This window comes from Leucopleurus acutus (assembly GCF_964270905.1).
Source record: "Leucopleurus acutus genome assembly, chromosome: 1".
NCBI classification, from domain to species: Eukaryota; Metazoa; Chordata; class Mammalia; order Artiodactyla; family Delphinidae; genus Leucopleurus; species Leucopleurus acutus.
In genome coordinates, this window is record NC_139142.1 from 36,984,996 (window position 1) to 37,011,853 (window position 26,858).

The window sequence follows — 26,858 nt, forward strand, 5'->3', positions numbered from 1 at the left end:
AGTAAGTAAGAAAGAGAAAAACAAATACCGTATGCTAACACATATATATGGAATCTAAGAAAAAAAAAAAGGTCATGAAGAACCTAGGGGTAAGACGGGAATAAGGACACAGACCTACTAGAGCATGGACTTGAGGATATGGGGAGGGGGAAGGGTAAGCTGTGACAAAGTAAGAGAGTGTCATGGACATATATACACTACCAAATGTAAAACAGATAGCTAGTGGGAAGCAGCCGCATAGCAGAGGGAGATCAGCTAGGTGGTTTGTGACCACCTAGAGGGGTGGGATAGGGAGGGTGGGAGGGAGGGAGATGCAAGAGGGAAGAGATATGGGGACATATGTATATGTATAACTGATTCACTTTGTTATAAAGCAGAAACTAACACACCATTGTAAAGCAATTATACTGCAATAAAGATGTTAAAAAAAAAAGTAAACCAGAGAGTTGTGTGTATTTTTAATTTTTACTATTATCCTTTTGCACCCTACTATCAACCAGATCAACCTTGGGGAATGACTTCTAGCTCCAGCTCTATTTCCAATTAGCTTTATAATTTAGAGGAAATCCTTCTACCTCAGCCCCTCATGTCTAGCAGGCCTCTCAGGTCCCTCCAGCTTCAGGGAGGTGATAGCATCTGGGCGACATTCAGGCCAGAGTTCTGGAGGTGAGCAGACCCAGATCTAAGCCCCACTGTACCATCTATAAGCTGTGTACCCAGCAAGGTACCTAATGTTCCTGATTCCCAGTTTCCTTGTTAATCTTCAAATTATCCACCTTGTAGGGGGTTCTGAGACAGAAACAAGAGGATGCATGTAAAGCCTTTGGCATAAAGTGAGCACTCACTGTAATATGAGTTCTTATTACTGCTGACTGGGATCACACGCTGCTACAATAATGCCTGATTTACACGGTGTTGGCCCTCACATAGTCCTTTCATAAATATTTTATCCCCAACAGTGCCACGAGGTAGGCAAGCTTGGAACGAGGCCATGGAGCCTGGTGATGAAGAGCACACTCTTTGTGGTCAGGGTCTGGGTATGAATCCTGGCTCTATTTAATCTCATCTGTCAAACGGCGTCAACAGTGGTACCTTCCTTCACTGGGTGGCTGAGAGCAGGATGAGATACACATGCATGAAAGGAATTTGGCACAGTGTCTGACAGAGATAAGTGTCCAGAAATTGTGGTTGTAATGATTTTAAGATGGTATATTTTCCAAATTGCATTCTTACTGCAAATATCACAAGAAGTTTCCTTCAAAGCCACAAGATGATTTATTAAAAAGGAAGTAACAGAATCCAGGGCCAGGCCTGGATGCAGCTGTAACCTAGATACTTCCTTTGTTCCCCTGGCTTTCAAGTTATACCCTCCTCACCCCAATGTCTTGTCACCCTGACTGCCCAGGGAACAGAAGGAACACTCCACACAATGCCAGAGCAGCTGGGAACCCCAGGCCCCATGGGACCAAGTCTTGCATGCAGTTTGCAAGGGGCTGCCCTCCTGGGAGGCTCTGGCTGGAGAAGCTCCGCCCTGAGAGCTTCCTGTAGGTGGGGAGAGGCACTCAGGCCAGCAGCCTCTGCACAGCCCTCCTGCTTCCTGCTTCCCCATCCTTCCTCCTCTCTCCTCCCAGAATGGCAGCCCCCACTGCTTCATCCAGCGCCTGACCCTGGTCCATCATAAGGCTCTCAGCCTCTTTATTTTGAAAGAAGAGGGCTAGAACACAACTTTTTAAATGAAGAGAGCTAACAAGTAATAAAATAACCTGGGTGCAAAAATACTGAGATGCCGTGATCCTGAATCCTGTTAATCCCGAGGGGTGAGATGTGCAATAAGCAGAGGGGGGAGTATGGAGAAGGTGGATGAATAATTAGCTTGGCTTCCCCAGAACTATGGTACTCCAGGCCAGTGGCGTCCCAAATGTGGGGCTCAAGCCCATTGGTGTCCAAACCAATGGGGTGTGGGAAGAAAATATTAGACTTTCTATTGTTATCCCATTCTTTTAAAATTCCTACATTGGGTATGCTTTAAAATTCACAAACTTTAATTCTAAAATGGAACATCTACAGAACATGCCGACATCTTTATGTGCCAGGCCTACTGTACTTTATATATGTAAGTTAGCAACTCATCTAATCCTTACAACGATGCTGTGAGATCAGTCTAATAACATCTCCATTTGACAGATGAGGTAACTGAGGCAATGAGATTAAATAATTTACCATAGTAACATGACCAGTCAATGGCAGAGGAAGGATTCCAACCCGGGCAGTCTGGCCGGAGCTACTGTTCTTAAGCACTTTTCTTGTGGTATCCTATATAAACCTGCACATGGTAATGGGCACATATAGTGGGGTGGGTACAGGATGGTTTCCAGCGCTGTCAGGGAATATGATCAGGAGTCTAGACTCACAGCTCTAGGACACACTGGCGGGTAGAAGCCCATCCAACAAGTGTGGCATTTTGGGTGCTCACTTTGCCCCTCCATGATTTCCTTTCAATAAACATTTAACCACTCACTTTGCCTTGGGTCCTGTGCAGATCCTGAGGATTTGAAGATAACTTATTCCCAGAGGTCATGATCTAATTTCGATCTAATTTAGACATTATAATATTATAGGAGATGCTCAATAAACACCTTCTGAATGAACAAGTGACATTCACACATGCCCTCAAATTTGTCTTTTTCATAAAAGAGGTGGTCATGTTACATTTTAAAACAAGCATATGCATCACACGCACACTTAGGGCAAAAAAAAGAGGAAGGGTGGGAGGGAAAGAAAAGAAGCTACAAAACATTCATCCAGTCAGGACTTAACGTGCTTCTATGTCCCAACCTCCGACTGAAGGTGAAATATCCCCAAATGCACAGTGGCATAAATAAATGTTGTTCCTCAGATAATCATGTTACGACTTACTCTGGGAACCATCAGAGGTACTGCTGAGTCTATATCGACTGTGCAGACACTAAGCTAATTACCTAATCAACACCTTTCCCAGGTCAGGAAGTACACGTCATTTGCCAACCCAGGCAACTGACCTCCTAGTTAGGCCTTGTTATTAATATTGCTCTTGGAAAATTTTAAATCTCGAGTTAATATTGGGAACAAGGAAATCCATTCAGAAACCAGACTGTTGTTACAGGGAAGCAAGCACAATTCTGCATTACATCAACCACCCAGGCAGCTTAAGTAGCTCACCATCTCTGTACTGGCCCATGCTTCACCCAGGTGTGATTGACTAATACTAATCACACATATATTTCAACAAATCCATATTTCTCCAGAAAAAATAAGCATGATTCCCTGAGCTGAATTCCAGTTCTGAGGACTGGAAAACCAAGATATTTAGGCGCAAAGAGGAAGTTTTTCACCTGTATGGACTACTGAAAGACCCGAATAAAACGAAAACATTTTTATATGATACCAAACAAAATAAGGAGTTTGACAAAGAGCATACAAATAAGAAGTTCTTTTGTGGGGCTTGCGGGTAGAAATACAGAAAATAATCAAGGTGAATAAAGTTTTTCCTTTATCTTCATCTAGCGATGGATGGGAATTTAATACTTATGAACCCTCTTCCCTCTCCAAAACAAAAATCAGGCCAGGTTAATATCACTTCATGATTCAGGCCTAAGTCTTACAGTGTGTGAGGGAGGCTTTAAATATCAAATTCATGTATATGGAAGAGTTTACATTTCATTCCTATTCTCTCCATGCTAAAGGGTCTACAGTTAAATTATTAAGGCCCTGGACCAGCGTAAGTTAAAAAAATTCCCAGGCCCATGTGGACAGCATAACTTAAAAAGGAAAACTGAGATGGTTGAGTATCTGCATTTGTATTGAAACAAACAGATACTCAGACCTGTGGGCAGCTGTCAGTTGCTAAAAACACTGTGCAAATTCTGCACAATTGCATCTTTGTAAATGACTAAACATCTTTGTAGTAAGATAATCAATTACTCCACGATCTTGAAGCCCTGATTTGAGGGCACGGACATTACAATACATTTGAGCTAATCGCCTCTTTGAAGCATTTATGTCGCCAGAGGACTTCCATTTTCCACACAGCATAATCACTTCTCTCCCCTGCTTGTCAAAGGCTGGCTGCAGACACCACACGCATGCTGACACTGGGAAAGAACCCATCCCCCGATGGCCGAGCACACACACTCCGCAGCCACCATCTCATCGGTAATTTCTATTGTAACCAACATGAGAGCGCGAGAAAACGAGACACACAGGGACAGCAGCCGCTGCTCCCAGATGTAGGACTGATCACCAAAATAGCACTTACTGTTGATGAGAAACAAATCATTCCTTAGGTTGAGCGAAACCTCCAAGTTCCCGGCTGCACCTCCACCTCCCAGGGACGAGGCGGCCCCTCCCCCGCCCGGCGGCCTCTCCATTCACTGGTTCAGCATCTTGCACAGGCCGCCCTCCCGCAGGCTCCCGCGGGCACGGCTCGCTCGCCGCTACGGAGCAGCGAGGGTAGGCAGGGAAGAGACCTGCTTCTCCGCTAACTGCAATTTTTAATCTCAGTTTTCTTCCTTCCAATAAACAAATATCTCTAGCCCTTGCCTCTCTTACACACACACAGTCTTTGTTCTGACGCTGCAGGATTGCAAGGCTGGGGGAAGAAAGTCCCAGTGTTATCTTAGCTATGGGTTATTTATGAAGTGCTATAAACAAACGCAGGGAAGAAACACTTAAGATTTGGGGCACAGAAACGAGGATTTCTGTTCTCATCAAATTAAATGTCTCTCTTTCAGGTTTAAAAGCAATGGTGAAATCTGAAGCCCCGAGTCCAACAGGAATGGCTTCCTCCTAAAGAAGAAATTTCCCCAGGAGGTTTTCTGCCCTGCCTTTTCAGTCCTGTGCATCCTGGCTTGGGAGGGGCAGAGAGTTTATTTAGTCCATTTCTTTGCTTTTTTGCAATAATAATAGTAATAATAATAATAAGAATTCTATCTTGTAGTACAAATGGAGTTCAACACTTTGCAGAGGAAGAAATTTTGCAGTTTTCCTTGCTAGTCCCTCCTAGGTTTTACCATAATTTGAGCACCTGAAAATTCCTCTACCTCCCTACCTGTCCTTCTCTACACGACCCTGAGGGGCTCTGCTTAGGGAAGCACCCTTGGTTTGTGTCCAAGCCCCTTTCAGGCTCAGTCTCAGCCTTATCTGGAGACTCAATGATATCAATAATTTCTCATGGGCCCCCAAAGCCCAACATTTAGCCATTATTACATCCCCACCTTGAAACACACTAAGCACACTCTAGACCAGTGAAATTAGGTATAAAGATTTGGAAACAGTTCTCCCCAAAGGCAGCATCTAACTTGTGTCCACACGCTTGGCTGTCCCTGGTGCTCCTCCAAGGCTCAGTACGCTGGACCTGCCTGATGCTGGACACCAGGCTCCTGACTGCTCACTGATCCTGTGAGGGCTGCTGTCTCCTTGGAGAAGCTCCCCGACCCTCAGGAAGGCATTTCTGCAGGGCCCGGGAGCAAGAGCCACCTGCTCCAGAGGTGGAACGATGGGACTTGTGATGGGAAGGAAAAAGGAAAGTGGGGAGGCCGACCTCACATCTGGCTCTCCCTGTGCGACAAATCTCTAAGTGCTTCTAGTCCCACTGGATCAGGCAACCTGCTAAGACCAGAGCAAGTCAACTTTATGACTAGCGGCATTGTTTGGTCTTCCAAAGTAACCTTGAGAAAATACAGATAAAAGGAAAGCAATGAAAAACGTATCAGCTTAAAAAGGCACACATCTCTCTGCCCATTCTTCAAGGGATGGAAAAACAATCTTAACACACAGTTGCCATGGTAATAACTGCTGAGCTTAAATGACAACATTTTAATTGCTACTATTATAAAGCAGGTGGGCTTTTCACATTGGTAGATAAAATGTGAAAATTATGCTTAGTTAAAAAGTTTTTTCACGGACTTGATCTTTCTGATAGCAAGAGAGCTATCTAGTCTAAATAGGAAGGGACCATAAGGTAGTACATCTGAGTGTGTCCCTCCTTCATAACACTGGCTTAAGGATGCCAAGTCTATTAAATGATGCTACCACCAAAGAGAAATTAGGAGAAAGGTAACAACATTCATGACATTTTTTAAGAAGAAAAAAAAGAGTTCCCGTGTTCCTTTTTCCATAATGAACATTTAGTAAATACAGATAAAAAGAAAATTAAAATCACCGATGATGCCAACACCAACAGATATGTCTTTCCACTCAGTTGTCTCATCTCTTTTAGGCACTGAAAGCTTTGACCAGATCATCCTCACAAGCTGCTAGAAAGAGTCTTTAAAAAGAGCCCCCCAACCCCATGTCTCTGAAGAGGCTCCACCAAGTTGAACAACCAGACAGTCACTCACTGAGGACACAGGACCCCTGCTTCACCGGGCAAGGTGAAGGCTTTGATTAATGAAATGCGGAGGGGGTTCTGGGAAACAAAAGGAGATGAATCTTTAAGGAGTTCAACTCCTGGGATTTTGAAATCAAAGGTACGTATAAGTGAGGTTATGTGTCGAGCTGAGGCTTTCTTTGGCATCAGTCCTGTTGATGGCCGGGGACCCTCTTTTCAGAGCTTTAGTCTGTGCTGGCTGAAGCAGGTCAACTTTGCATCCTTTGGTCCATCACCCGACATCCTGTGAACTAAACTGTTCTTATTAATAGGTAACCTAGCTGCCTCCAAAACACGGATCACACATATCGGTCGTTCTGAAAAACGACTTCTGTACTTTAGTCATCTCTCCTGCATTCAGGTTTTGCTGCGTCACTTTTCAAAGATATTATCTAAGAAAACATGGGCAAGAGGAGGAGGCAACAGTTACAATTAAAAAAAAAGTTAACTCTCCCAAAAAAGAGGGGATATATGTATATGTACGGCTGATTCATTGTGCTGTACAGGAGAAACGAATACAACATTGTAAAGCAACTATACTCCCAATAAAAATTAATTAAAAAATAAAGTTAATATAGGAAACGGCCTTTAAAAAAAGTTAACTCTTCATTTAATCTGTCAATAAACATAGGATATAATTAATATTTGTCATCAAATCAGATTGGGTTCTATAATAATCACACCATTCACCAAAAAATATGTAGTGCTTCAAATGGCCTTTCTGTGGAAGAAATAAATAGCATGTTTTATAAGAGTTCAGATGTCACAAATGCAAGAAGCTGCCCAAGGGCCCATGAGGAATGCTAAAAGCTCCTGGGGCAATTCTGATGGAGAGCCAGTTCTGTGCATTTTAGTGCCCACATCAGGGCCTCGTGTGACCTTATGTGAGGAAATCAGCATTAAGACTGACTTAGGCACCCCAGTCCCCTTGATCGTTTGGTTATTTCAGGAGATGTGTCCTTCAGATTCTTTAAGGATTTTTACAGAAGCTGAAAAATACTTTACAAGCAGAGGAAAAACAGCGGTTTGGGTCTAAGCACCCTCCCTCTCCTCCCCTATCACACAGCCATACTGCACTGCACCGGAGGCTGGCATGCGTGTGTATGGACAGACCCATCGTTGTCCTGGTGCTTTTTCATCCAGAATCCTTTCCATAGTTTATCAACAAGGAGACAAGCTTACAGAGGTTGCAAGACTTGGGTTACCGTACGTGGCAAGTCCACTGTGTCACCTCATACTGCTGCTTGCCCTAGCACTATTGGCAACACCTGGGCACTTGTTAGAAATGCACATTCTTGGCCCAACCCAGACCTACGGAATCAGAAGCTCTGGAGATGGGGTCCAGCCATCCATGTTCTCAGGAGCCCTCCAGGGATTCTGATGAATGTTTAAGTTTGAGAACCACTGCTCTAGAGTAGACAGTAAAGTCTATATTGAGTACTAGATTTTAGAAAAATTCTGATAAACCACATTTTCCCAAAAAATTAATAATTAATTAATTTTTGGCTGCGTTGGGCCTTTCTTGCTGTGCGCGGGCTTTCTCTAGCTGCGGCGAGCAGGGGCTACTCTTCGTTGTGGCGCACGGGCTTCTCATTGCAGTGGTTTCTCTTGTTGTGGAGCACGGGCTCTAGGTGCGCGGGCTTCACTGGTTGCAGCACACGGGCTCAGTAGTTGTGGCTCGCATGCTCTAGAGCGCAGGCTCAGCAGTTGTGGCTCGCAGGCGTCTGTAGTTGTGGCTCGCGGGCTCTAGAGCGCAGGCTCAGTAGTTGTGGTGCACAGGCTTAGGTGCTCCGCGGCATGTGGGATCTTCCCGGACCAGGGCTCGAACCTGTGTCCCCTGCATTGGCAGGCGGATTCTTAACCACTGCGCCACCAGGGAAGACCTAAACCACCTTTAAAAGTCTCAAAGGAGCCAAATGCTCTTCTGATGCATGGAGCAGGGGGACAGAATTACCTTGGCTCCATGCCACCATGTGCAGATTTGCTTCTGCCCTTGGCTCAGTTATTTACCCTCTCTGAGCTGCGGCGTCCTTCTCTGTAAAATGGAGAAGACTGACCTTGCAGGGTTGCTGCAAGGATGAAATGAAATAATATATATGAGCCTGGCCCTTAAAAAAATAAACACTGGGTTCTTCCCCTATCCACCAAATAACAGAGCCTACTACCTGAAATGATCAGTAAATTTAATGTGCATTTAAGTAACCTTGTCCTCCATGTCTTATCAATTCTTTTGAAATTTACCTCTATTTTGCTGAGAATGAACCCAAAACAACAGGTCTTTTTTCATTTTTTTTTCCAGTGAATTAAACCTGATTTATTGAGGTCTTGAACTTCTGAACACCATCCCCAACTTTTTGTTTGTTTGTTTGTTTTTGTGGTACGCGGGCCTCTCACTGTTGTGGCCTCTCCCGTTGCGGAGCACGGGCTCGGGATGCGCAGGCTCAGCGGCCATGGCTTACGGGCCCAGCTGCTCCGCAGCATGTGGGATCTTCCCGGACTGGGGCACGAACCTGTGTCCCCTGCATCGGCAGGCGGACTCTCAACCACTGCGCCACCAGGGAAGCCCCTTCCCCAACTTTTAAGTTAAAGGCTTGTAGTTAAAATCTTGAAGTCATGAAGCTGGATACCTGCTTCATAACTTCAAGATTGGTCTCCCTCCCAATCTTCCCTCTTGTTAACAACAGGTGCTGTTCCTGCCACAGGAATGAAGCAGCAGAACACTGTGAGCAGGACAGGAACGGTTAAATGGTGTCCAGAATTGTTTGGGCAAATGAGGCCATTACTATACCCTGCAGGGCTGCAGGTTCTGATTAGCATGGTTAATTCTACAGCCTGTGCTCTCCTGCTTTTCTGATGGCCATGCAATGAGTGTCAGCAATCAGACAAGGAGTTGATTCTATGTGAGGCCAATTTATGGCAGGTTCAAGTTTGCTGCCTCAACCCACAGATTCACCTAAAGCGTAAAGTCAACTAAGAGTTTCCTACACTATCAGTCATCTGTCTCACCCCGGCCTTTGCTTTAAGGTAAAACAAGTTATTCCTTCCCTAGTCCTTCAGTTTCGAAGGGATTAGGTTTTCAAAATGTTCTACTCATTTCAATGTAACAAGACACAAGGGTCTGGGTTAGCAGGGAGGTAACACAACTGTTTGAGTAGAAATCCTGGTTGCCTCATGTGCTGACTGTGTAACCATGGACAAGTTGCTTAATTTCAGTGCCTCAGTTTCCTCATCTGTAAAATGGGATAATGGTATCTACCTTTCAGAATTATAGTGAAGATTAAATGAAATCATACATAAAAAGCACATTGTTAAGAATACAGCCGGCAGCCAATATATTTGCTATTATGTCAACTCCTTATTTTGCCAATTGCTCTTTCCAAATAGACGACTGAAATTTCACCTGCTGTTTTTGTCTTTCCCACCAAGGAACTGGCTGAAGACAGGCAGTTAGAGAGGAGGGAGGAAAGCAAGCAGCCTATTCAACTCTGAAGTGATAGAACCAAAGCACGAATGAGTAAGAACGAATCATCCCTCTAGCCCTCAGGAAGCAGAATCTAGATCCTACTCCTGAATGATCTAAGAACAGGTATCATGTCCTCATACTCTTTTTTTTTTTTTTTTTTTTGTGGTACGCGGGCCTCTCACTGTTGTGGCCTCTCCCGTTGCGGAGCACAGGCTCCGGACGTGCAGGCTCAGCGGCCATGGCTCACGGGCCCAGCCGCTCCGCGGCATGTGGGATCTTCCCGGACCGGGGCACGAACCCGTGTCCCCTGCATCGGCAGGCGGACTCTCAACCACTGCGCCACCAGGGAAGCCCATGTCCTCATACGCTTGATTAGTGCCAGGTGCCCAAGAAGACTTTGGAGATAAAGACAATGACGACAAAGACATACCAGACACAATTTACCCAACAGAAATGATGACAATCTTATGTCCTGGAACATTCATTCATTTCAACAAATATCTGAAGCACTGTTCTAAGCACTGGAAATAAGATAGTCAAAGACATTGTTCTCATGGAAGAAAGACCTCTCATGATTAGATCTAAGCGAGGGAATCCTCTTCCACTCAAAAAACATGTTACTTAGTCTTAAAGTCTTCTTAGGGAGAGACAATGATAATAACCACTCAATAAATACTGGCTCCCACATGCTGGTCCCAGGCCAAATGTGAGACATGTGTCATTCATCCCCACAGCGGCCTCTGATGTAATCAGTGCTGTGAGACACATTTTGCAGATTTAGAAACTGAGGCTTAGAGAGGTTAAATCACTACAAGTTTCCATGGTAAGTGGAAGTCAGGTAAAGTCAGGACTGGCTCAAAATCTGTGCTCTTAATCCTTGCTTGGGTTACCATCATGGATCTCCATAGATTTTTTTCTCCCCCAACTGGCAGTAGACAGAAGTTGAACTCAGCCCAGCTTGTGCCGCCAGCCAAATGACCCTAATATTTATCTTCGACAGACTCTCCCTTCTAAAAAAACCGTGAAAGACTCAAACTTTATTTAGGAGGACAAGTCTTCAGTTGAGATTTAAGCTCTTCTAAGACTTAGCCTCAACCTACCTTTCTAAAAGCTTCATCTCCTGCACTTCAGCCAGTGGAGCTTCTTATCATTCTTATCATTCCTGCACAGTTTCTACTCTGCATTACCCTGTACCTCTTTGCTCACAGAATATGTTTCTCCCCCTTCTGCCACCAGTAGCGCTGGAATCCCAACCCCTTATTCAGGACCATCTGGGGACACTGCTCTTCTATCAGGCCCCTCCCAATCCCCACCCTGACTCCAGGAAGATGAGGTTGGAGCTCTCAGACCACTTGGCTTTACACCTGCCCACATGTCTGCTTCCATTAATGTAACTGACTCAGCTTACTTCCTGGTCTGTAATTCTCATAGCACTTAGCCTGGTGCATCTGCTGATTGAACTAGGTTCATTTATGGTTTACAGTAAACAATGAGGCAAAGGAAATGCCAAATGATTAAGAGTATTTTATTTTCAGTACTCCCTGATTCTTCGTTTACCTTGCAGGATTCGCCTGTATAGTCCACGTTATATATGTGTTCAAAATCTCCAAGCACTCTGTTATGTAAAAGACTCGCTCGGCCAGTGGAAACTAAGCCACATGAACGGCCCCAAAGCCAAGTGACTGCTCTCTGTGTGCCAGGTTACAACTGAAAAATACTTTGGTCAGTGTCCGTCTTTGGACAGAGAATTTGAAGATGGAAGACATTTAAAAGTTTGAGTGGCACTGTCATCGTTATTTTGTGAGCGGAGATAAAATGATCAGCCTTGTTTCTGACAAGCACTGGATAGCCTTGATTTATAGTCACAGCTGTGCCTCCTTAGTCCACACCTTAGGACCAGATGCCCGCTGGGGACCTGGCACACCCGGCAAACCTGCAGGGAAGCCCTGCCTTGCCTGAGTGTGCCCAGCCCCTGTGGTGGTGGTGATGGGGGCGTGGGGGGCAGTCGGGGACCTCCAGAAGCAGCACCTAGAAATCAGGCCTATGCCCTGACCTACCTGCACCTGTCACACACAAGCAGGAGCAGGCAGGCATGATTTCATCTGGGGGACACGCAAGTCCTAAGGCAGTGTGAGAATTGCTAAATAATACCTCCTCAAGGAACAACTCTCATTTAAACCTAGTCTAAGTCATGTGAACTTTTAAGCTAAAGAAAAAAAAATTCAAGTGAGGTATACTAAAATATAATCTTCCTATAATGTTGAAATAAGAATTTCCATTTTTACCAAGCTTTGCCTTTATCTGTAAGTTTATAAAACTTCTGGGTTACCTTAGAGGAAGATGGGGCTCAGTTTCTAGATCTGTGAAGTAACCACTGTACCTAGGGAGTAGGAATCCATTTTTAGGCCACTTCTTACCTTGATCCAATGACATCAAAAAGATGTTGCCAACGGTCATTAATTTTGTTGAGCTTGTCATCGATCTCAGCTGCTCTTGTCTTGTTGCTGGCCTTGATCAACCGGTCGCCCATTTGTTTTAACTGTAACTTGTTTTCACTAAACAAATTTATTTCTTCCATGCAGTCCTGGCATAGGGCACCAAAACACAAAGCCGGAATCACTATCGAAAATTCACTTCTTTGCCAGCTACAAACACACAGTTGTGCCTCTTGAAATTTCTTAAAAAATAAAAACACTTCTCACACCTGTTAATGCAACTCTTCGGAGAGCAGCTAAAAAGTCAAACAACGCCCGTTCAGCGCATGTGTGATATATAAGGCGGTAGTTACTTTCTTAATTCAAAAGCCCTGGTTTCCCTCACAGAGTTCTTCTAACCTAAGCTACTTCGGAGCGGAGGACTACTGAGTCTAACTAAATTAGCCTAGTATATCAGCAAGAGTTTTCCTGAGGGCTAACTGAGCGGCATTTGGGGTGACCGTGGCCAGAAGGCTCTTTCTCCCTTTCCCTGTGGGAATCAGTGACCTTTTCACAATTATGAGCCCCACTGCTGTTGGTCTTTCTCCTTTGGCCAGGGGAGCTCCTTAACAACGCAACTAGAGAAACCGTAACTCACCTGGGATATGGACTGAAGCTTAAGGGGACACGAGCCCCTTGTCTGGCCAGACTTCCTAACCAAGAGAAAGCAACCCCCCTCGGTACACAGCACCATGCCCCCCTTTCCCATCTCATTGGAAACGGGCCTACGACACCATATAGCTCTGAGCCTAGGAGTGAGGAAGGCAGAGGATACCGTGGTGGTCATAACCGTCCCCATCTGGGGACTCCTGCTTACCTTCTGAAGCTTTTCAATCATTTCTTCAATACTAATATCTGCTGTCTGGAGAACTTTGTTTTCCATCTGCACCAGCCATGCACACAGCTCTTTATTCTTTTCATTGAACACAATCCATGAATTGAGTCTGTCTTCTATCTCCTGTTTGCGTACAGCCACCTGGAAATGAGAATGCATTTGGCAGCTGGGTGCAGGAAGGCAGGAAGGAAGGAGTTTCTCTTCCCTTCTCCCCATCAAAAGGACTATGAATTTCATTCATTTTAATCAGAGGTCCTATAGACTTAAATTATTATGTTTTTGCCTTTTAAAGACCTAGGGTTTAATTTCAACAGAAGTTCCTTACACCTTTGATAAATGCCAGAAAAAGCAACAACAATGACAGTAACAACAGAAGACTGTACCTGAAGTGTAAATGACCAAGAGGTTTCAGTATTATCCAATATATATCTATTATTACCGAGGTATATTAAAAGTTAGAAACATGAAGGTTAGATGAGTGCGTTTTAAGCGTCACCCAAATTTCTTCTGCTCCCTGTTCTTTCAGTATACATTGATTTACTGCTTGCTCCATGCTAGCTTATAACTTTATGACCCCAATCCTTTCTTTTTAAAAAATGATCAAGTCCTTATTCTTACTTAAGGCCAACGTCCTGCCTATCTAATTTAAAAACTACCATCTTGATCACAAATCTAACATTTGGAATGCAAATGGATCATGAAAATTAAAGTCATTTAAATGTCTTACTGGTAATTTCAAAAACAAAATAAAATAAAAAAACAATACGCATCACTCATTTAATCCACCTTCCCAATATGCACTATGGCTGTGGAGGGAAATCATGGAAATGGAATCAAATACTGGTCTGCAGTGAGCAGGCTGATCCCCAAACACCCAGTGCTCTGTTACGCATAAGCTAACGTCAGCAAAGGCGCTTCCTCCTTACAGGGTTCAACTTTATTACTTAAATAAATACAAATTCAAAGAATGCAAATCAGCCTCTCCAAATGTACAAAGGTATTCCCAGGTCTTAGAAATCTTTAGAATTTTAGAGATAAAAGGGGTAGCTAAGAGTTGTTTCGGTTAACTTTTAACATCCCGCTTTATAAATGGGGAAACCAAGGTTGAACTCCTGGAGACTTTTTTGCTATGTACAAAAAACAAAACAAAAACAACCCTCTGCTCTTTTCAGAGTGAGGCAAAAAAATATCTAATGCTTGAACATCCACCCACCAAATGTGTTAAGAAGGCTCAAAAAACTATTCCTAAAACACCGAGTTTTGTGTTTCTGTTTTTCAGAGCATCTATTTATCTCAGCTTTTTAAAAGCCTGGCATTTTGCACAGCATCATTCTGATTGGTTCATAATGGTAACAATTGGGAACATCTGGGCTCCAGTCTGCTTTTCCCTTAACTTTTAGAATACCTTTCACATATTCTAAATATTTTCTTTTATATAAAATTTGAATAAAAATTCTAAAAGGACGTTTAAAATTATGGGTATATGGTGAATATTAAATACTAAAACAAAGAAGGAAAACATTTTAATTTTATTAAAATGCATTCAAAACTGTGAATTTCAACTTTTAAGTACATCTCTTCTTAATTCACAAAAATGAGATTGAGGACTTTACTTTTCTTAGAATTAAATTGTTCTTAAAACAAAGATCTATTTGAACCCTTTAATTCCATCTTGATCCTGTCACCTTAACCACAATCCAGTTCTTAATAAGTAGAAGTGATCTGCTGAGATACTAAGTATAGCAGCTGATCATTTCTTCCAGAGAGTTTTCAAAGCCAGCTACTTGAAATAAACACTGGATTGCATGCGAATGCAGAGTTCTCAGATATAATGACCCCCAAGCCTGGCACTAAGTACATCTCCCACTGTTTGTTGGGCCCAGAACAGATACTGCAGAGATACTGCTTTTAAGGCCAGCCGAGACCTCTTTGCTGAAGTCCTGATTCTAAGACAATGACCGGTACTTGTCATCCACACAAGACAGAGGGCAGAGTGCACGCAGCTGCTTAGGACGGCATTCCTCCCCTCCCCCACCACTTAAGGTGATTTTTAAAAAAGCTCATTAAAAGTGTGCAAAGTTCCAGCACTGAGCGCTGGAGAAACAAAGGGTCAAATCTGTTAAACAATGTTGCCGCCTTCTAAAGGAGCAGCGGCCGGCCTGGGCTCCAACTGAAAAGGGCCTCCCGGTTCAATGAAATTAAGCTTCTTTCTACTTTGTCTGGCCTTCGGAGACATTTCAATAAACTTAAGAACTGCCGTGCCCTGCAGTTAACTAACTTACTCTTAAGCAGAGGTCCTCCCATTGTCTGTGCAAATGCTCTATTTGCTCTTTCAAAACCACCACGTCCTCCACAAGAATGTGCTGGGTTAGGTCGGTCTTCATAGTGTGAAGTTCTTTCAAGTTCTGAGTCCAGTTAGCCAAAGACTTCTCTAGTTCCTGCATTTAAACACAAGAAAGAAAGGGAAAGAAAGAAAGAAAGAAAAAAAACTCTTCAACTCAAGCTGCTGTTGTTTCCAAACCTGTAGGCTAATACTTTGATTGGACTCTGGGGGAGGGGAGGCCAGGAAAGGGGGCGGGACCTTCTGAATGAGAAACAGCCCAGGGCCAGCGTCTGCAGTTGTGGTTGGCCAATTCCTCACCACCTATTTTCTCAAAAGAAAGCTCTTTTCTACCTTTATTTTCACTTCCTCAGGTATTTCAGACTTTTATATACTTAGTTCTATGTTAAACTCAAGTAGGTCTTTACCTTTATTTTGAGGAAAGTATTTTTGGAGTCTAGCAACAATCTCTCTCTCACATACACACTCACTTTTAATCCTGAAACTGTGTTACAGAACGTTGTATAAAATGTGATTTCCCATTTTTTAAAACAACTTAAGAAATGCATTGTTGCTATGTGGCAATCATATAACAGCTTCTGTTCAAAGGGAATTCTTTTGGTTAACTCTCAAAAAGAATGAATGTAAGTGAAGAAAAAAAATGTTCCCTAATAATTACCAGAGATGGGTTAGCAGAAATTTTCCTCTGGCCCTGGAAACACTTATTTTTTAAAAACTTAAGTATTGGTCAAATTAAAACGTTTTTGAATCCCAGGACTTAATGAAGATAATCACTTTCACAAGACAGCCCAAACACTCCAGAGATCTCCCGATTTTTACTGTGCTTCCAATTCTTTCTATTTTGGCAACATTTTAAGGGTCTCTATTCATACCTGTCTATTGAAATCTGAAAGAAGAGAGTATTTCATTTACATCTGAAATCAGTCTGATTTCTGATGAATCAGTTAACTCCGATTGCTTTTCAGAGTTCTAAACGCTACATGGGCATGATTTCCTAACTTGCCAACAAGGATTTACATTGAATCAGATGTGAATTCGGAGGATTCTTTTTAAAGGTTGCAATGGAGATTCAGAAATAGCACCTTTATCTGAGGAGAAACCATCGCTTTAAATTTTTGTTTCCTACTTTTAGCTCCATGATTGTGGTCAAGACGACGAGAGCAGATTCTGCAGTGGAACACTTTTACCAGCTTCGTAACGTAAAGGGGGGCAAGTCACACGCAGGGGCTGACCACTCACTGACTCTACAGACCGGAAGGCTGCTGAGCGTCATACAGTGTTTCCTGCTCAGAAGTGTGGGCTCAGATGCCTGCACAGAGGGAGGCGTCTGTAAGTTATCCACCACTGGGTTTAAATCCATTTTGGTTTGGATACTCGGTTTCCTCCCACAGTTGAAAGGATAATTGACAGATGGAGAACTTTTGAATATGGACGTTTTATGATTCTTAATAAATAATGCCAAATTGTGTCCTCAAAGGAATGACTATATTTTTCCACATCCAGTTTGGTGTCGAGTTTTATGTATTTGGGGGGGCAAGTTTAATATGTGTAATGACTCCTAGTTATTGTTTCAATTTGTTGTTCTTTAGTTACTAGCCTGAAATGCTACCCAGTCCTTCATGCTGATGCTTCCCCAAATATATTTAGTTAATTCCTACCGACACTTTCAGATCTCAGACCAGGTAATTCCTCAGAGGGGTCTTCTCTGAGTCATCGGATGAGATTGGGACCCTTGTTTTATGCTCTCACAGCCCCCTGTCCTTTTCCCCTCTAACACTCACCATGCTTACAGTTATTCACACACATATATATATATGTACGCATACAGTGGGACTCTGGTTAACGTCTGTCTCTCCAGTAGCCTAGACTATCGGCTCCACACTGGCTGGGGCCATGACAACATTGCTCACCAATGCACTGCCCACCAATGCATTGCCCACCAAGCACCTACCAAGAGGCCTGGTGTATAGTAAGTCCTCAAATATTAAAATGTATGATTGAAAGGAAAGAATTTGGCAGTATGTATCAAGCGCTTTAATATGTTCATAAATATTAAGTGAAAAAGCAAGGAATGAAACAATATATAGACTGAGGTCTACTGTGGAAGTCTATTAAGGCTGACGTTCACTTATTTCTATAAACATTTCAAAAACTGTGCTTCTGTTTTTAAATTAAAATACTCCAGATTTGCTACCAAACTAATTGCAAAAGAGAACATGTCAGTCAGATAAGTTTCCCTTTCTTAATTTAACTAGATAAATTTTCTACATTGCAAAAGTACCTGTAAAATTCCAATTGTCCATATGACACGTGACTTAAAACTTGACTGCATAAAGTGGTGTGTTGCACAGACTTTGGCTGGACTCCAACACAGCACAACAGCATTTAAATCTTTGCCTGTGGACTCAATTACTATTGGGATTGTCAAGTCCCATTTCCCTACACTACCATTTGGGTAAAAAGAGGATCAAAAAATGAATGTGTATATATATAAATATTGGTCTGCATATGCATAGAATATCTTTGGAAGAATACACAACAAATTGGTAACACGGCTTCTGTGGAGAGAAACTCATGGGAGAAAAATTTTTCGTGTGTACCTTAGGAATTTTGAACCATGTGACCATATTACTTATTCAAAAATTATTTTATGAAGAGGTATAAACCTCCTGTTATAAAATAAATAAGCCATGGGGATGTAACATACAGCAAAAGGAATATGGTTAGTAATATTGTAATAACTTTCTATGGGGACAGATGGTTACCAGACTTATTGTGGTGATCATTTCATAATGTATGCAAATGTCAAATCACTATGTAGTACACCTGAAACTAGCATAATAGTGTATATCAACTATATTTCAGTAAACAATTATCTAAGAAAATAAAACCGTTCTAAGGACTCAATCATTTGACAAGTTTTATGAACATAGATGCCCACTATAGCGATAGCAATTTTCATAATACTGAAAGTTAGTATATAAAACATATAAAGAAATCATACACACATTTCTTTATAAACATATAAAGAAATCATATATGTGCAGACACATATAAACACGTAAAGCAGTTTTTCCATACATCAACTTGGCTGTGATGGGAATGTAATTTCCTAAGGAAGAAAGTAAAGGTCAGACTGGTCGAATGGTTAGGTATCTCCCCAAGTGACTCAGGGATGATAAACACTGTTCTAGACCGGCTTCAGGTTACTTGGGATCTTTCTGCAATATGGTCACAGGTTGAATGAACTCAATGCTCTTGGTCTCTCTCCCCAGTTCTTTCCACTGAGAAATAGAATGCTGAGGCTATGGAAGTTGAAAAGATCCCAGTGGAAACCGAGATGTGTCCTACTTGGGAAAAATTATGCCTCCTCATGGGTTTATGGTTCACATTCTGCACAGGTTTCTGGACTTGATGAAAGGAAACTCTATGTGTCAACTCAGAGAGGGACTCCAAATCCTCTCATCTGTTACTGAAGTCTAGATCTAAAGCAGAGATGATAAAAACTTTGAAAATCAGGGACAGACAGGAACCTTCTTAACCTAATAAAGGCATCTACTAACACAACACCACCAAAAATCACACTTCATGGTGAAATGATAGAATCATTCTCTTTAAAATCAGGACTGACACATAGGGGCCAGTTATCAACACTTCTAACAACACTGCTCTGAGGTACTGACCAGTGTAGACAGAACAGAACAAAAGTATAAGAATTAAAAGGAAGAGACAAAAAAAGTCGTTATTCATCAATGGTGATTGTGTTCACAGACCCCCAAAAGAAAAATAGACAATTTATCGAAATTAACAAGAGATTAGCAAGATGGCTGAATATCATATCAATGCACAAAAATTAGTTACATTTCTAGACATCAGTAATAAACAAAGTATAATTAGAAAAAGGCAGTATTTTCAATAGCTTCAAAAGTAACACCAAGAAATAAATCTAACAAAAGATGTACAATATTACATAAAATTATAAAGCACTAAACATGAATATAAGGAGAAATATGCCATATTCGGAAACAGGAGTACTCAATGTCAAAAAGATGTTAATTTCCTCCAAATTATTCTATAAATTCAACACAATTCCATTAAAACTCTTATCAGGATTTCTTATAGTTTGACAAACTGCTTCTAAAGCTGTGGGAGATCAAAGAACCAAGGATATCCATACTCGAGTGGGAGAATGAGGGATGGGTACCTCACACCTGAAATGAAGATCTGTTCTAATAAAACACAGTATGCAGGATAATTTGGTATAAAAGCTGAGATAAGCAGACCAATGGAATAGAGCAGAGAACCAAGAATCAAACCATGCATAATCGGAAACCTGATATTGGACACTGGACTAATCAGTAAACAGGCACCTGGATAATGGTCATCTGTATGAATGAAACAAAAATTGGCTCTTTACTTCAAAACATATGCAAAAATCAGTTCTTCACTGAATAAAGGTGTAAACGTAAGATGCAAAATTTGAAAATTTTCAGAAGGAAACGTAGGAGTATATCTTTATGACTTACGTATAGAGTAATGGTGCTGCTTACATAAAGTTTAAAAACAAAAGGAGTACTTCTACATTCCACTAAGATCTACATACACATGTAGTAAAACGATAAAGCAATGCATAAGAATGAGAGGACACCAGATTCAGGGATGTGGATACCTCTGGGGAGGGGAAGTACATTAGAGATCATACAGGGCATTTTAAGTGTATTTGTAATGTTTTATTTTTCTGCTGGCTGATGGTTTCATGGTAGTTGTCATATTATTTGTTGTTAGAATTTTTTTGCACAGTAGAAATTTTTACAATGAAGAAAAAAGGTTCAGGAGGGAGGACACTAATTTCCAGCACAGCTTTAAGTATGAGACGACTCAATTCTTCCTAATTTTTTTCAATTTGACCCCTGAAGTCACTGAAGGAAGAAAAAAAAATTTTTTTAAACCTTATTCCATTAGGCTATTGATGTCTTTCCAACATCAAACCTGCAGAAAGGGAAGAGATGTAGGGCGTTCCTGACCTCGGGATTTAACAGGTCCACATTTCTATCAGTAAGTTTGCCTTGTCTTCTGCAAAGTCCTAACATACCCAGGAATTTTTGCTCGTGTGGTATCCATTAGGCAGAATATAGTTTGGAAGGTATTACAAAAACTGTTGTATTTGAGCAAAACCCCCAACCTATTGTCTTCTAAAAACTGAATTCTTCATTCATACTTTACTCTCATTTCAAAGACAAGGCCATTTGGTAAGGGAACAACTTTCAATGTAATCTCAGAGGCCACATCTTAAATTACCGAGGAGAAACAGAAAGAGGACCTGAAGGAGAAAACCCCCAAAATTCTAAGAAGTTCTGCAAAATCTTCCTCATCTTCACACATGGATCTCAAAAAGCATTGATTCTAATTGCTTTAGTGACCAGGAAGGTGTATTAGAGAGAAGACAGGCAAAATATTTTCCAACTGGACACGAAGACTTAGTTTCACACAGACATCGAAAGGCAAACACACACTTCAATGTCGCAGAAAACAGCTGAGTGATTATCTTGAACACTACTTCAGATTTCAATACCTTAATCAGCTCTTTTTCTCGATGGAGCTCCTCATGAAGTTCTGGAAGAGGATCCTTACTCTGTGCCTTTAAAACTTGCAGCCTGTTTCTCAACTCCTTGATTTTCTTTTCACACTGGTCCCAGGTCTATTTGAAAACAGTATTAAAATTGGTAAGTACTTGGTTGTTTAAGAATGAAGTGTAGGAATAGGATAATTAATTTAATCCATGTAATCGTTCTATTAAATGTGTTTTTGTAAATCACGCAGAAACCCAGTTCCTTGTCTTGAGCAGACTGTGGTCTAAAAGAGCATATGGGACAGCAGGATGGTTCGACGCCTCTCTGCAGCTTTACGTGTGGCTCATCTCAACCACTGAGCTGCCTTTGGCTTCGAAATATTTCTTCCTCCCCGCATCTCTGACCTAGCTAACTTATTTCTATTTTAGTTTTGTAAAAGTTCACATTTAAAAGGCTACTAGAAGGATTAATTTTTAGCATTTCCAGCCTTGGGTATATGCTCTAATAGCACTGAAAAGCAAAAGCACTCAACCACTTTTCTTGTCTTTTTTTTTGCGGTACACAGGCCTCTCACTGTTGTGGCCTCTCCCGTTGCGGAGCACAGGCTCCGGACGTGCAGGCTCAGCAGCCATGGCTCACGGGCCCAGCCGCTCCGTGGCATGTGGGATCCTCCCGGACCGGGGCACGAACCCACGTCCCCTGCATCGGCAGGTGGACTCTCAACCACTGCGCCACCAGGGAAGCCCTTGTCTTCTTTTTTAATGTCATCCCTCTGCTCTCTCCCTTTCCCCTTCTAGAAATAGCTTGGCTTTAGCGACCCTTTCACAGCCAAGTTTCACTCTCCATTTCTTACCACTGCTCTGACTGCCGCCTCCTGCTTGAAGTAATTTATAGTTTACAAAGCTTATCAACTTCATTATCTCACTGTAATCATAATAAGCTTAGGAGACAGACGCAAGTGTTACTATCACATTTAAAAGAGGAAAACTGAGGCTCAGAGAAAACCCAAGGACATGCAGTTAGAAGTAGCTTAATCAAGAGTCGACCTAAGGCTACAGTTTCCCTGTGGATGCCTTTCTTTCATATCAGTTCTTTTCCTTAAACCTTATATTACTGAGCAAATAGTTGCCTGTTATTTTCAAGTACAGAGGGTTTAATCCATTAGGATAAATTTCTATTCCTGATATTACTAAAATTCCTCCTCCTGAAGTTACTAAAAATAGACAAACACAGACTCAAACACTACTCTATTCCTTAGTACTACTGACACAAATATTCTTGGGTTGGTCCAATTGTACGCTAACACCTCACTTAAGGAGAGGCCACTTATCTCACAACTTAAACTCTCTGGAACATAACCAAGGAGAAAGTGAAGGGAGAAACAAAACAAAACTATGAGTCCTTATCTCTTCCACCAAACCTTTATTTGCATTTACCACCTTGCTTTGCAAACACGGCAGGTGCTCAACAAATGTTTGCAAGTTAATGAATTTCACAGTGTATACGCCAAATAAAATTCAGATACTTTATTCACAGGAGAGATGTTCAGGCCCTAACTCAGCACATATTTATTCTGTATTCAGAAAAACATCTCTGACAAGCTTGGTTATCTTGTTTTGGTACCCACACAACAGATTAAAGAGTGGGCTACAAGGAGTAAGTATACTCAGAGAAATAAAAAGTAAAAATAGGGCTTCCCTGGTGGCGCAGTGGTTGAGAGTCCACCTGCCGATGCAGGGGACACGGGTTCGTGCCCCGGTCCGGGAAGATCCCACATGCTGCGGAGCGGCTGGGCCCGTGAGCCATGGCCGCTGAGCCTGCGCGTCTGGAGCCTGTGCTCCGCAACGGGAGAGGCCGCAACAGTGAGAGGCCCGTGTAACGCAAAAAAAAAAAAAAAAAAAAAAAAAAGTAAAAATAGCTTAAATTAAATAGAAAGAAAGACAAACAATAAAAACCACATAAGAACTCAAAAAGCATAGCAGTGCAGGGGCTAGGTTCAAAGCAGCTCAGAGTCCTTGAGAACAACTTGGGATATTTTAGCATAATAAAATATTAATGATTTTCCTAATAATCACTCAAAAGAAAGCATTTTGGTTCTTAAAGGTATAATCATAAATTATTGGGAAATTCAGTTATATGGAAAAGTGTATTCTTTGAAGACAGCAGAAAAGTGAAGTATCACTGTGTTTATTTTCATATACCATACCCAAAGGCAGACCATATGTGGAATGTTAGCTTTGGGTATTGAACTTCCATTGAACATGAATTAGTTTCCTGTTTCATAAAGGTAAATATCAAATAGTACCTCAAGTATTTAGATATTAACATTGAGCTTTTCCAGTGTTATATTATTATTTTACATTAAGTAACTACCATGATTTGTGGATTAGTAGGACTCAATGTCCCTTGGAAAACCCATAATATTGTGATTTCCTAAAATTATTCCCATCTTCATACAGCAAACAAAAATTCTATGTACTGCATTTGAATATCATGAACAGAAAAGTAAATGGTGAGTTTACCTCTGCAGTGCTCTGGAACTGTTTAATCATCTCTCCTAGTTGGAGTTTTGTGTCCTTCCAGTTTTCCTGAAGTTGACTGATTCTCTTCTCAATTGACTCTTTAGTTTCCAGTTGAGTTGTGTTCAGTAACTTGCCCCCAGCTTCCAAGGTTAGTGCATAGGTTGTCTGCCACCTCTGGAAATGAATTTCTTTATTCTTAAAAAAAAAAAAAAAAGTAATTTGCTTAAGCCTCTGATGTGATCAAAATGTGACTCTCTGCATGCATTTGTGTGTATTTCCTTCAGAGCTTCTCTTAAATGTTAAACTAGATATAAATTAGACAAATCTGGTTAGAACACACACACACATACATACACACTCATTCACATCAAAGGCTAATATTTTTATTGAGTAGACAGCATACTACCAAATGATGTGTTCTTTTTTTTTTTTTTTTTTGCGGTACACGGGCCTCTCACTGTTGTGGCCTCTCCCGTTGCAGAGCACAGGCTCCGGACGCGCAGGCTCAATGGCCATGGCTCACGGGCCCAGCTGCTCCGTGGCATGTGGGATCTTTCCGGACCGGGGCACGAACCTGTGTCCCCTGCATCGGCAGGCGGACTCTCAACCACTGCGCCACCAGGGAAGCCCCAAATGATGTGTTCTTAAAATAATTTCCAAGGGTTGGTAAGAGATAAGATTTTAGTATAATGATTAGAAGTATAGAGAAATTAAAAATACACTTCGGGCTTCCCTGGTGGTGCAGTGGTTGAAAGTCCGCCTGCCGATGCAGGGGACACGGGTTCATGCCCCGGTCCGGGAAGATCCCACATACCGCAGAGCAACTGGGCCTGTAAGCCATGGCCACTGAGCCTGCGCGTCCGGAGCCTGTTCTCCGCAACGGGAGAGGCCACAACAGTGAGAGGCCGCATACCGCAAAAAAAAAAAAAAAAAAAAAAATACACTTCACAGAATAAAAGCCTACAAGATAAATGAATCCAAGAGTATTAAGAAAATGACTGGAGTATTAGATCCGATATTAAGAGCAAATACCCATTACCATTATGGTATAAAGAGTCAGGCTGCTCCTAACCCACAAGGCTGGAATGTGCACACTATGCTAAACAAATTTAAAAGGAGAGAATAAAAAAGATAAAAATACAAAAATAGACACTTAAGCACATAAATATACACATCAGTGTTTATACTAAAGCAATAGCTTTAAAAAATTCCATTTGGAGATCACATAGGCTTTTCTTTAAAAGGGACTGAAACTAGGTATTTATAATACAAAAATGAAGTAAAAACTTTATATTTCCAAAAGCATTTGGTTTCAGGAGAAAAAATTAAATAGCTTTTATTTCTGTTGTATATATGATTTCCTTTATTTTCAAATTTCTCAAGGGAGACATAATATGGGCATTTTCCAAAATGGAAGCTGATGTTAAAAAAAAAAAAATCAACAGAGCATTGATTTATAAAGATATTTCTGAGAATACTCAGGATAACCCAAATGCAAAGGAGAAACACACACAAGAAAAACTGCAATTCAAGGAACACACTGCCCCTCCACACTTGTCCTTCTAATATGCAGTACTGCTCAACACAGCCACTGTGATAGATGTCTGTTAGCCATTTCAAACTGAAGTCGTCAAAAGACCTGGTTCTCGTCCACTCTCCCCTGACTTGGTCAACAGCACATTATTCACCAAGATGCTCAACCCCAAACCTAGAGTCATCTGGATTTAGATTTTTATTTACCTGCCACATCCAAACCATAAGCAAGTCTTGTAAACCCCACCTACAAACATAGTCTTTTTATCTTCACTGTGATCACCCTTGTCTTATCCATCCTGAAAACTACCCAAGACCATTGAAATAGCCTAATGAGGGCTTCCCTGGTGGCGCAGTGGTTGGGAGTCCGCCTGCCGATGCAGGGGACACGGGTTCGTGCCCCGGTCCGGGAAGATCCCACATGCCGCGGAGCAGCTGGGCCCGTGAGCCATGGCCGCTGAGCCTGCGCGTCCGGAGCCTGTGCTCCGCGACGGGAGAGGCCACAACAGTGAGAGGCCCACGTACCGAGAAAAAAAAAAAAAAAAAAAAGAAATAGCCTAACGAGCTATGGCAGGCTGTATTTTTCACAAAATGGCCACAATATTACCAGCCCCACATGCTCTTCTAGAACCTTCCCTCTCCCCCCTCCTCTTGAACCCATGTGGGCATGCATGATGGCCTTGATTAATAGAGGATGGTGGAAGTGGCTGACGTCTGAGGCCAGGTCTAAAAAGGCAATACAGCTTCTCTCTGGATCTATCTTTCTTGGGACATGCACCTTTGAAGCCATGAGCTGCCACGTAAGGAGTCTGGCTACTGAAAGCCTCCAAGTGGAGAGCCCACAGGGAACAAAGCCCAAGGAGCCCCAGCTGCTCCAGTTCCTGGCTGTCTGAGCCTTTCCAGCTCAAGTACTAGACATGAAAGTGAGGAAGCCTTCAGATGAGTCCAGCCTCAGCCGTCATCTGACCGGAACTGCCTGAGAGCCCCCTGCAAGAGCCACCTAACAGCCCTGACAACCTCTAGAACTGTGAGAGAGAATAAGAAATTGTTGTGATGCGGCAATAAAGAAGTAGTACGCTGGCATTCCTGCTTCTTCTCAGACCCCCAAACCACCTTCCTCAGAGCAGTCAGAGGACATTTAAAAAATACAAATCGTATCGAGCTGCTTCCTCTTCCAACTTCAATGGCTTCCAATTATCCAGACGGTCATCCAGCTACCTCACCTCCCTCCAGAATGCTCCTCCCTGACTGCCTATCAAGTCCATTTTCCATCACTGCTGTCTCACTGGCTACACTCGTCACATGAGCCTTCTTTCTTCCTCTGCTTTGCTAAACTTGTTCCCATCTTGGGGACTCGGGAAAACTCTTCCCTCTGTCTGAAGGCTCTCCCCCCAGATCTTTGCACAGCTGGCTTCTTCTTGTTATTCAGGTTCCAGTTTAAATGTTGCCTCCCCAGAGATGACCCAGTCTAAAGCAGTCACCCAGCCTCTCCATCACCGGCCCTGTTTTAATGACCTACATATGCCATGTTGCAATCTGATATTTCCTTTAGTTTTTTTTTTTTTTAAAGATTTATTTTATTTATTTTTGGCTGAGTTGGGTCTCCGTTGCTGCATGCGGGCTTTCTCTAGTTACAGCGAGCGGGGGCCACCCTTCGTTGCTGAGCCAGGGCTTCTCATTGCGGTGGCCTCCCCCGCCGCGGAGCACGGGCTCC

The 26,858-nt window shown here is 42.2% G+C and overlaps 1 protein-coding gene across 8 annotated transcripts in view; it reads right to left on the minus strand.

Moving 5' to 3' along the window:
• Window positions 1-26,858, minus strand: part of SYNE2 (spectrin repeat containing nuclear envelope protein 2) — a 332,365-nt gene that overhangs the window by 30,385 nt on the left and 275,122 nt on the right. For all 8 annotated transcript variants that reach the window (XM_082840730.1, XM_082840728.1, XM_082840729.1 and 5 more), the window contains 5 exons: window positions 23,612-23,806; window positions 21,092-21,217; window positions 15,461-15,616; window positions 13,161-13,319; window positions 12,287-12,453 (listed from right to left, as the gene is read on the minus strand). In XM_082840730.1, coding sequence (XP_082696856.1) covers window positions 12,287-12,453; window positions 13,161-13,319; window positions 15,461-15,616; window positions 21,092-21,217; window positions 23,612-23,806 — 803 coding nt within the window. The remainder of the gene's footprint in view (window positions 1-12,286; window positions 12,454-13,160; window positions 13,320-15,460; window positions 15,617-21,091; window positions 21,218-23,611; window positions 23,807-26,858) is intronic.